Source organism: Pteropus vampyrus, unplaced genomic scaffold (assembly GCF_000151845.1).
Source record: "Pteropus vampyrus isolate Shadow unplaced genomic scaffold, Pvam_2.0 Scaffold41, whole genome shotgun sequence".
NCBI lineage: Eukaryota > Metazoa > Chordata > Mammalia > Chiroptera > Pteropodidae > Pteropus > Pteropus vampyrus.
Genome location: NW_011888822.1, coordinates 9,006,185 through 9,018,492, shown reverse-complemented (window position 1 = coordinate 9,018,492; position 12,308 = coordinate 9,006,185). Strand labels below are relative to the sequence as shown.

At 32.6% G+C, this 12,308-nt stretch overlaps 1 protein-coding gene and 1 pseudogene across 4 annotated transcripts in view; both read left to right on the top strand.

Moving 5' to 3' along the window:
• The window catches only part of UBA3 (ubiquitin like modifier activating enzyme 3), a 20,290-nt gene that overhangs the window by 3,007 nt on the left and 4,975 nt on the right, over positions 1-12,308 (top strand). For 2 of the 4 annotated variants that reach the window (XM_011358484.2, XM_011358486.2), the window contains 8 exons: positions 527-607; positions 4,137-4,219; positions 6,265-6,345; positions 9,123-9,166; positions 9,483-9,547; positions 9,849-10,004; positions 10,815-10,917; positions 11,042-11,155. In XM_011358484.2, the coding sequence (XP_011356786.1) occupies positions 527-607; positions 4,137-4,219; positions 6,265-6,345; positions 9,123-9,166; positions 9,483-9,547; positions 9,849-10,004; positions 10,815-10,917; positions 11,042-11,155 (727 nt within the window). Of the gene's footprint in view, positions 1-526; positions 614-4,136; positions 4,220-6,264; positions 6,346-9,122; positions 9,167-9,482; positions 9,548-9,848; positions 10,005-10,814; positions 10,918-11,041; positions 11,156-12,308 lie in introns of all 4 variants that reach the window. The other 2 variants (XM_011358483.2, XM_011358485.2) reach the window with 1 other exon arrangement.
• On the top strand, positions 11,947-12,065 carry LOC111738638 (annotated as a pseudogene).

Here is a 12,308-nt window from a genome sequence, read left to right as displayed (position 1 = left end):
ATTTCTGTTGATATACATTTTCTAAGAATTTATGTTATTTTCTTCCTGCAGTTTCATGTTTTGTAAGTTTCACTTACTCTAAAAGAATAACAACTAATTTTTTTTAAAGACTCTTAAACATCTTGTGCAGTGCTTGATTCTCTGTTCTTAAGATTTCCACACTTTTCTATTTTTAGGAAGTCAGTTAAATAATGAATTTGATGCTTTCCATCCCCTTTCAAAGTTAAAAAAAAAGATAACTCTTAACTAGGCATAGTTTTCTGGTTAGAAATGGCTTTTTAATTTTACACAATAAAAGTCAATTTAAAAACATTAAAATTGAAATGCTCGGAAATTATTAGGGTTATTATAGAATTTCTGGTTCTACCTTGTCTATAAATTTAAAAGAGTTTATTAAATAGAAAGTCTGCTCTTTATCCTAATTTGCATTTTTCATGGAAAGAGCAGAAACTATTTTATGGCTTGTATTGATGGTGCTTATGGTTTTTATTAACTAGATTTTAATATGCCTTTTTATTCTTTACAGTCTCTCCAGTTTTTGTTAGATACGTGTAAAGTTCTAGTCATTGGAGCTGGCGGCTTGGGATGTGAGCTCCTGAAAAATCTGGTAATGGTATATAAAATATATATTTTTTTCTCCTTTTTGATAATTTTCCTTTCTGTCATACTAGAAAAATTTCTTCATTATGATTGTTAACCTTTTGTCCTGAGCCTTTGTTAGATAAGTTTAAATAATTAAAATGATGATAGCAACTTTGGAACTTTTTAAATTCTAAAGTTCTCAACTATAATGTCTTTAATAGAAATTCTTGTTCTTTGCTCTTTGTTAAAGAAATCTTTGTGCTTCCTCTTGATAAGCACTCATTAATTTCAGTGACATAAATAACAAAATTGATAATTCATATATTAACATGTAATTTCAAAGAATTTGTTATTTCTTTTTTTCCCTAAGATGACCCTCTTAGGTGGCTAGGACATTGCCTCATTTTATGTAGAGGGAGACACTGAGGTTCAGAGAGATTAAATGGCTTGCCCAAATTTTTCTGGATTATAGTGATGGGCCTGGGATCTCATCCAACTCATTAGTTCGTAGTCAGGTGTTCTTTCCACTGAACCATAGGTCATTGCATGACCTAATCAGACTAATATTTGATAACAATATGATAATAGACCTATGAAATTTGGGAAAGCTAAACCTTTTTTTTTAATCAATTTGTTTTTAATGAATATCATTTTAAGAGAGAGTCACTGTTTAGTGAAACTATTTTATATACTGGTTGGAAATCCATAATTTGTGATTTAATTAATTGGTTTCATTGATTTCTGATAACCACAAAGTAGCTTTACAAAAAAAAAAGTTTATTTAACAAAAATGGATAGGAAGAGAATTGATTTAGAGCTGACGTATGCCAGGCTTCTCATTAGTGTATAGAAAAGTAGAAATGCTAAAGTAGACTCCTTAGAAAGTGAAGCAAGTAAAGGAACCACATGAAGGACCTAAAAAGTCGACCCTGGGGCTAAAGTTTAAATATCAACAGCCACATTAATTTTGCTAGGAAATACTAACGTCACTCCTAGTGAAACTATAAACACTTAATACACTCATGATACTTAGTGCTGTGCTGGGTTCTGTGGTGATTATAGATCAGCATGATCTGTCTTTAATGAATTTGAAGTTTCATTGGGGAGAGAACTCTCATATAATATAAATAGCAGTGTGTGTGATGTATTCTGTGGGGATGCCAAAATGATAATATCTTATCAGACATAAATACTGTAGCGGTATGTGAGCCAAGGAGTTCTAGGAGGGAAGGATGGGCAGTGGTTTTGGTAGGCATCCTATGCGGAAATGCTTAACTTTTTCCATTTGAAGCTGTTATTTGTAAATGTGATGTATATTAATGTGAAGTAATTGGGGATTAGATCTGCGGAGTAGTCATCTTTAGGAGTGGCCATGTTATTTATTGCATTGTAATCACCTTACACAAAAGAAGAAAACTAAGGATTTTTGATTTTACCACTGTTATTTGGCTTATTTCAGACATAAGTACATAAGCAATATACATCTTTTTCAACATTGATCGTAAGACCCCTGGCCCCCCTCCAAGGCTCACAGTAAAAAAAGAATATGTCATTAATATTATTGATTGATCAGATATTTATTGAGTCTCCCTCCCCATGTGCCAGGCACTATTTTAGGTGCTAAAGATACAGCATTGAACAATACAGACAGGTGTTTGTGGGCTTACATAATAGTGGAAGGAAAAACATAAGTAAAATATATAATATGTTGGATGGTAATAAATGTTTTGGAGAAAAGAAAGATGGTGGGAAGGGAAAGGGATTATAAAGCTATTTGAGCAAAAGTGAGCAAGAACAGTCTAGACAAGGAACAACAGATGCAGAAGCTGTGAAGTGGGAGCATGACTATTATGTTCCAGGAAGGTAAGGAGGTTATTACAGATAAAGCAGAAGTGGGTAAGGGAGAGTATTTTCAGAGAGGATATCAGAGGTAATAGGAGATGGAGGGGCTTGAAATGAATATCACAAAAGACTTTGAAGGTTACCGTAAGAACTTAGCATTTCACTCTGAGTCAGAAAGATTTAAGCAGAGATTTAAGCAGATGAGTTGACTTGATCTGCCTTTTAACTTGGATCTCTGTGGCTTTTATATTGAAAAAAGACCTAAAGGAAGAATAGAAGAGGAAGCTGAGAGGCTAGTTAAAAAGTTGCAGTCATCTAGGCAAGAGATGACAGTGCCTTGGAACAGGGTGGTAGAATTGGGGTAGAGAGAGGCAGTCAGATTATGGATATGTTTTGAAGATGAAGTCAACAAGATTTGCTAATATATTGGTTGTGGGACGAGCAAAAAAGAGTCAAGGATGACAACAAGATTTTTGTCCTGAGCACCTGGAAAGAAGTTTGTTAGCATTCATTAAAAAGAAGGAGACTTGGGGAAAGGACAGATTTGGTGGTGTTGGTGAGCAAAGATGGTTGAGTTTGGTTTTGGAAACTGTCGAATTTGAGATTTCTGTTGGATGATTATTTATCTTATAAGATTGTCTGAGATTACCAGAACTAAGCACAAGGGCACTCTAAGTTCTGGCCTGTAAAGTAGGAGGAAAACTGAGTGTGGTGAACTGGAAACCAATTCGTAAAAACTGTTCAAATTCTCATGAGTGTGGCAACCAAGTGAAGAACGTGTTTTAATGAATTGATCCACACAGTTTCAAATACTTCAGATGGGTAAGGTCAGAGAGACTGAGAATTGGTCATTGGAGGTAGCAACATGGAGCTCACTCGTGACCTTGACAAGTGCAGTTCGATGGAGTGGTAGGAATGAAAGCTTGTTCAGAGTAAGCACAAGAGAGGAGTATGAGAAAGCAAGTATGGACAACTCTTTTGAGGATACCTTGTTAGAAGGAGGGGCAGAAAAATGGGGAAATTATTGACAAGTGATTTAAATTGTTTACTTAAGTAAATTGACCAAGACTAGAAAAGCATAATTAATTAATGAGACTTAATTTTTTTTTAATCTTTTGCTTCTGCTGGTAAATTTGAGCAGTGGTTATACTGTTGGAATGCTTGGCATTATCATTGATACACAACAGTGTTTTGTTTTCCCTGTTTTGATTGCTCGTTTTTGACTCAATACTTTTAAGATATTCCTTTTACATTACATGTGCAGTGTACCTATATGTTTATAATATATATCTTATAATAGTTATTGCTGGATCATGGTATGGTGTTTTATAAACTAAGATAAAGTTTGTATAAACTGCTTTTAACAGTATTCTGAAGAATAGTATGTACAGTTAATTAATAAGACTAGTAAAATGAAAGAGTCTAGCAACAGCAAAGCAACAAACTTTACACATGTGTTTATGGGATTATAAAACAACTGTAGAAATTTTGAGTTGTTCTCTTTTGGTTTTAGACTATTTAAAACTAAGTAATTACATATTTTTGACCTTTACAAGAACCATGAATTTCATATACCTTGTAAGACTAACCATCAAATTATGTGGAATTGCTTATTGAGAATTTGTAGATTTAGAACGACATTGGAAACAAATATTAAAATTTCAACTGTGAGGTAATTTCTGCTTAATTGGATTTTTTTTTTATTCTCACAGGCATTATCTGGTTTTAGACAGATTCATGTTATAGACATGGACACTATAGATGTTTCCAACCTAAATAGGCAGTTTTTATTTAGGTAAGTTTTAATATCTTAAAGAAATTTTCAAAAAGTTTATGTGATTTTGGGGTGACTATGGTCTGAAACTACAGAGTTCAGTTCTCCTTCTAGTGATTTCACAAGAGAACAATAGCTGGAATATTAGGCCCTAATGAGATATATTGGTGAGGACTTATGAGCCAATATTTCAATGATGACGCTGGGACAGTGAAGTTGCGATGGTACAAAATGGGAAAGGAAATGAAGAGTTAAGGAGAGAAAACTCAGGAGCAACTGAAATGGAAGAAAGAGGGATAAATTACCTTAGACATACATAAAATAGAAAAATCATCTAGGACTGGTTTGTAAGAAATGATTTTAATAACTGAAAGTGGAACACGTGCAGCTCTGAGGAAAAGTTCATTAGTGAATTTTAGCATGTAACACTTAGGGGTTTGATTAGCTAGACAAAAGTGTCTATTCATTAGTCAAAGAATTATAGATATGGAGAGATAATGGACTTTTTCCCTCTATCTAGTGGTTAGGGTACTAATAGGAAGCAATCAGTCCTGGTTATGAAGGATAAGGTTAGGTTAGGGTAGGTTAGCAGAAAAGATAAAATTAACTTAAAGGATAGGCATTAAACCTCTATCTTTGTGGAAGATCTTAAAGAGATAAAGGGTTAAATTAAGTGAAGTTAGTGAAATGTTATTGCAATGTGAATCCTATGTTTAACTTTTCTTTGTTTATTTTTTTAACCCTTGAAATTTCCTTTCTCTATAGAAAAATTTTGGGGCCTTTGCCGGCCTTACAAATTTTGGTATATAAATGTTCTTTAAAACACCCTACTGAATTGATTGGTTATGGTAATGCCATACCCTTTAATTTTTGGCTAAAATAATGATTGACGATCTTAATAATAGCTAACATGTATTGAGTGATTAGGATGTATTAGGTATTTTCTAAGAAAGCTCTATTACTTTATTTAATCTCAGGGCAACCCTCAAGGTAGATACTTGTTTTCAAGGTTAAAAATTAGACCAAGGTATCCTACAAGAATGATGTGTGTGAAAGCCCATTTTATTCAGGCTGCATTTTTTAGATGAAGTAATTTGATTCCCTAATCTTGGAATGGTAAATATACAGTCTCCATAGAAACAATCTAGTAGTTATTTTGTTTTGGGTCCACTGTAAAAAGCACATAAAATCTACAACTGAAAAGAATCATGAAAGTATACTTTATCCCTTTTACATACCTGATGAAGGGGTATGAAGAGCTCCATCCAGAGTAGTTGAATGCAATACTGAAATCAAGTGTCTTGATTTATAATAGAGCCTTTTCTATTGCAAGCTAGAACAAAGTTAGAATACAACTCTTGTCAGAAGTTTTGAATGAAAAAAGAACACTGCATTATTGCAGAAAAGAAAATAGACATGTTAAAGTATTTTTCCTTCAAATTGCACTTAAGTATTTCTAGTAAGCATATTGATTTTTTAAAAATTGTTTGTGCTTATATATGAAAGAATACAAAGAGATAAGATTATAATAATTTTCTTCCAGGTGTTCATAGTCTGGTATGCTAGACCTGTGTGTATAACAAAAAATGTCATGAAAAAGTAGTAATGAAGCACTTACTAGCATATACAAGGAAGTGATTTCTGTGAGGAGAATGAGGAGATACTAGGAAAGAAAATACCATTTGCACTGAGATTGGAAGAGTGAATTCATGTTTTTTTCCTATCTATTGCTACTTATTATCTAGGAGTGACCTTTTGAGGCCTTATATTTTTTAGCTTCTCTAAAATACTGGCGACATTTGCAATTTTAGATAATGCCTTTGAAATTATTCCTTCTTCAAAAATGTGGTTATGGCTTCTTATGGGACACAAAACTTACTACTTAATCAGCACACATGGAAAGAAAGGGATAAATGAAGGTTCTTGCATGCCTAGAATGAATCTAGAAAAAATATTTCTTCTAAATACTCTCTAAATATAAACTCAATGTGGCTATTTTTATGTTTGAAATTATAACATCTAGATTTATTTCATGAATGATAATTTAAATATAATTTTTCCTGTAGGCCTAAAGATGTTGGAAGACCTAAAGCTGAAGTTGCTGCAGAATTTCTAAATGACAGAGTTCCTAATTGCAATGTAGTTCCGTATCCTTTTGACAAAAAATTATTTTTTTAAAGCTTTTGTTTTCTTCATTATAAAAGACGTTTAACATAGAGAATGTAGATAAAAAGAAAAAAAGGATCAGTAGCAGTTAGCTTATTACTGAAATATCTGCTGTTAACATTTTGCTTTATATCCTTCTAATCTTTTCTTTAAGGTTATGTAATTTTTTTTTGCCCTGATTTTTAAATTAAGCTTCTGTAGCCAGTGCCATCACTTATTTTGCATTATTGCCCTTAATTTCAGTGTCAGTTGCATATCTCCTGTACTAGACTGTAAGTTCCTAGGCTGGATCCAATTAATCTTTGTGTCTCCTTACAGTAGAAGACAATAGACAGTATGTTATTAACCAAATAGAAGGTGTCAGCATCAATTTATTTGATTAAAGTATATATTCCAACAGTGTACATGTTGAAGCTGAAATTTAAAATACAATGCCATTTGCAACCACTCAAAAAAACCTTAAGTGTAAATAAAATAAATATGAGATTTGTATGCTGAAAAATGCAAAATGCTGATGAAGGAAATTGGACAGTTCAACATAGTAAAGATGTTACTTCTCCCCAAATTTATGTCCAGGTTTAACACAATTTCTATAAAAATCTCAGGAAGTTTTTTTTGTCGCTAAGGTTATTCTAAAATTGATGCTGAAAGAGAATAAAGTGAGAGGAGTTACTATCTAACTTCAGGACTTTATTATATAGTTACAGTAATCAAAACTGTGTAACTGTGTAGTATACCAGAGAAGTAGACATAGATCAGTAGAACAGAATAGAGAAGCCAGAAACAGCCCTATGCAAATATGGCCAGTCGATATGTGACAAAGGTGCACAAACGATTCAATGGAGGAAAGTTAATCTCTTTAACAAATTGTGGTGAGCTATTGGATATACATAGGCAAAAAAATGAATTAACTTAATCCTCAAAATTACGAAGAGTAACTCAAAGTTGATCATATGTTTAAATGTCAAATGTAAAACTAAAACTTTGGAAGATAACAGAAAATCTTTGGGACCTAGGGTTCGGTGAAATATCTTTAGACCATATCAAAAACATTCATAAAAGAAAAGAATTGATAAATTGAACTTCATCAAAATAAAAACTTTTGCTTGGTGAAGGACCCTGTTAAGAAGATGAAAAGACAAGCTGCAGCTTGGAAAATAACTTATAAAATAGGTATCTGACAAAGGATTTAGATCTAGAATATATAACTTTTAAAACTCAACAGTGAAAACAATGCAATTAGAAAATGGACAAAACCATAAAGGAATATTTCATGGCAGAAAGCACATGAAAAGATGTTCAATATCACTAGCTATAAGAAAAATCCAAATATAATGTGTACATTTCAATTATGACCACATTGAAATACTACCACTCACCTATTAGAATAGCTAAAATAAAAAATTTTAATAGTATCGAAAGCTGGCAAAACTGGCAAAGGTACAGAAAAACTGTATCACTCATACATTGTTGGTGAGAAATGTAAAATACTATAGCCAACTGGAAAATAATTTGTTTTAAAAATCTAAACATACACTTTCCATATGACCCATTAGTTTCATTCCTGGGCATTTATCCCAGAGAAATGAATACTTAGATTGGCATAAAAACTTTTTCTTAAACAGCTTTCTTTTCAGTAGTCAAAAACTGGAAACAACTACAACACCCGTCAATAGGTGAATTTTTAAACTGGTACAGCCGTACTATGGAATAATACTAAGCAATAAAAGTGTACTAACTAATAAAATATGTAACAATTTGGATGGATATCAGGGGCATTATGCTGAATGAAAAATGCCAATCTCAGAAAGTCATGTATTGTCAGATTCTATTTATATAACATTCTTCAAATGACAAAATTATAGAGATGGAGAACAAATCAGTTATTGCCAGGGATTAGACATGTTGCCAGTGGGGGAAGGGGTAGAGTAGCACTAAAGAGATCTTTGTAGTGATGGAGTGTTGTGTATCTAGATTGTGGTGGTTATACAAATTTACACATGTTCAAATGACAAATATACACATTATACCAATGACACACTCGTGGTTTTGATATTGTACTAATTAATGTAAGATGTAACTTTTGGGGGAAACTGATGAAAGACACACAGGACCTCCCTGTACTATCTTCAGATTTCTGTGAATCTATATTATTTCAAAATAAAAAATTTAAAGATGCAAATACAGGCCTCAGTTGGGGAGAAAGAAAAAAAAAAGTATGCACACTCTGTCCTCATTACTTAGATCTGGGAAACTTTTGAGTATTTTATAGAAATCCAGGAGGTGAGATTTCTTGATTGGCTCCTGGGTCCCCTTTTGCTCTTCCTCCAGTGTTTGCTCTGGTTCTCTTTTGACTTTTCTGTTCTAGTTGCAGCTTATGCCTCCTGTTTGCCTAGCATTCAGACAGGACAAATCTGAATGGGTGAGGGCTAGTACTGAGTTTATTTTTCATAGCTTTATTTGTAGGCCAAAATAAAAAATCTAGGACAGTGTATGTTGTATATATCTTTTTTCTATTTTGCTTTAAAAAAAATATATACATATATAATGGATTATTGTAATTTTAGAGAAGTATAGGGAAAGAGTGAAAAGAGGTTTTGTCAAAGTGTGTTGGATTCATTTTCCTTCAATTCCACTGTTTTGAACATTTATATCACTTATTTTATATATACATTTATAAGATTTTCCTTATGGCATTGTCAAATTTACTTTACAAATTACAAATTTAGAAGCTTTAAGTTCCTTTACTTAAATTCAGACATTTCAATAAGATTCAAGATTTTAACGACACTTTCTATCGACGTAAGTTATTCAGTTGAACTTCTTAGTAAATTCTTACTATTTTTTAGTTGCTAGCTATTTGAATATTACTAGCTATCTGAAGGCTGTCCTGTTGCTTTATTCTCTTGGTGTTGGCTTTCAGTAAGATTGCCGATGGATTGATAAGAGAATGCCAGTTTTAATTCTTTTGATTCCATTTAACTGCATTTTCCTGTTCTGACTTAAGTAAAGATTATTCAAGGATTAGGAGTTGTGTGTGTGTGTGTTTTCTTAAAAAGTATAAATTTTGTGCCATGGCATTAAAAAAAACTAAACCTGCATTTTTTTTTTCTTGTAGAATTTCATATAATAGTATGTGGACTGGACTCTATCATAGCCAGAAGATGGATAAATGGCATGCTGGTAAAGACTTAAGCGTTATGGTTCTCTGAGGTTCTTGCTGTTGCTCTCAATGCACTAAAAGTTAGATTTGCATATCATATTTTTGAAAAATCAGAGTTTATTTAATTTCCAGTTAAATACTTGTACTTCTTTTTGTTTATTGCTGGTCGTTTTCAGGCAAGGACATAAATGTTAATATCATAATCCTTTGATATATTAGTACTCAGTAATGCTATTGACTTGTAGAATTACTTGATAGCATGCTTTTTTAAAAAAATTCTTATCCCCCTCTCCTTTTAAACCCTTCAAATAATTTTCCTAGATATCTCTTCTAAATTATGAAGATGGTGTATTAGATCCAAGCTCCATTGTCCCTTTGATAGATGGGGGGACAGAAGGTTTTAAAGGAAATGCCCGGGTGATTCTACCTGGAATGACTGCTTGTATTGAATGCACACTAGAATTGTATCCACCACAGGTAATTCAGAAAGTACCTGCATTTATTTTATAGTATCTTGGGATGGAATTAGGGTTGAAATATTGTCTCTTCAGTATTTAGGATTTTTATTTAGAGGTAACCATATTTTAAAAATCATGCTAAGAAGAAAGATGATAAAATATGAAATTCAGCTCTATTTGAGGAAAGTAATGGACCGAATATTATAGCTATGATACTATTATTTTGATAATCCATTTGTATTTTTATTTTGGAGAGTAGTGATCAAAGGATCAATTAAAAATTATATATGTTGAGATAGAGTTATAATCTGTTTTCTTCTGTTTTTGCCTATGGTTGTTTCAGAGAAATAAATACCAGGGTGAGAATGATCTTTACGAAGGTGGGGCTCTTTAATCTACAGACCCACTTTCAAGGACAGTTGGAATTTTGGTTTCTAAATGTAATAATTTTATGCATATTTACTTGGGATTAATTTAACTTTGGATTTGCTTACATTTTATTTTTTATCTTCATTTCATGTCAAGTAAACATAAAATGCTCATATGAGAATTTATTTAGCACTGTCTTCTTGTGATCTAACAAACTGAAATTTATATACATTGTAAATGTAGGGCAAACCTATTTTTATAGTCAGATTAGCCTAAGTGAAGTGACTCAGATGCTTTCTCTTAGTTTTAGAAATATTATGGTATAACAGTTTTGTTTCTATAAGTGGAAGGGTAGGATGAATTATAAGAAACTTGTTACAAACTAGATCATAATTAGAAGTGACATTTAAAAATGATTCATTGTTTTAAATCTTCTAAAAAGGGCAAACTATGGTTTTAGGTTAATTTTCCCATGTGCACCATTGCATCTATGCCCAGGCTACCAGAACACTGTATTGAGTATGTAAGGATGTTGCAGTGGCCCAAGGAGCAGCCTTTTGGAGGTAATAAACCTAATTTCATAATCCAGAATATAGACTATTCATCTGTATTATTCATTTGGATAATTACATTAAACACAAAACGATTTATATTTACATGTTTCTCTCTTTTTCCCCCCCCTAATAGAAGGGGTTCCATTAGAGGGAGATGACCCTGAACATATTCAGTGGATTTTCCAAAAATCCCTAGAGAGAGCATCACAGTATAATATTAGGGGTGTTACATATAGACTCACTCAAGGTAAGTTAGTGATTTGTAATGAATTACAATCTGGCGTGATCCTTTTTTTAGGGGCTGGCAATGCTTTGGAGGAAATAATAGATAAGTGATTGACCATATCATCCATTCAAAGTTAGTAAAGGTACCATGAAATAGTAGTTTCCATGTGTCCCAAAGTTGGGAGGAGGGAAGTAAGTTCAGCAGGATCCATACTATTACGAGGAAGACTTTAATAAAATCATTGAATCTTATTTACTTTGGGTTGGAAGAAGACCCTAATGCATCCAAGTTGACTCATTCATTTTACCTTCACTGAAGAGCAATTTATCACCTCCTGGAGCAGTCTGTTCCACATTTGGACAAGACTGTTAGATAATTATTTATATATTGAGGAGAAATCTCCATCTTTAGTTTGGTCTGAGTTTTGTCCCAAGATATACCATATATAAATCTAATTCCCGTTTAAGTAATAGCACTTAACATATTGAGAACAGTGATCACATTCCTTCCATATCTTTATCACTGCCATGAACCTCTCTAGTTCTTTTAAGTCTTTGACATGTTACATGACTTTAAGTCTCTATTATGTTGTTTTTCTCTAACTATATTTCAGTTATCCATACTTCTCTTAACTAGGCTAGACTGTAGCATTCTAGGATTGGTTTTATTTTAGATAAATAGCCTTCACATAATTCTGATAATTGATTCAGTCTTAGAGGAAAGCAGAGTTTTTTGTTTGTTTGCTTGTTATTTACCTTGATACTATACTTTTGATTTTTTTGAGGTTATTATCCACTAAAATCTAGTTTTCTGTCTATGGCCATGCCACCCTGAACAAGCCCGATCCCTTCTGATCTCGGAAGCTAAGCAGGGTCAGGCCTGGTTAGTACTTGGATGGAAGATCACCTAGGAAGACCAGGTGCTATAGATGTTAAAAAATAAATAAAATAAAATAAAATCTAGTTTTCTCCACATATACAATCACTAAGCCACATCTGCCTGTCATAGACAGAGCAGTTTTGGGAGGCGGTAGTTTTGTTATTTTTATACTCAAGAATAGGTCCTAACAAATTTTCTCTTAAATAAAACCTGCTTTTCTCTCTCTCATATATTCTTTTATGCCCGCTAACTTATCTGTTCTTTCTAGTTTTATTCCACCTATTATCTTGATGAT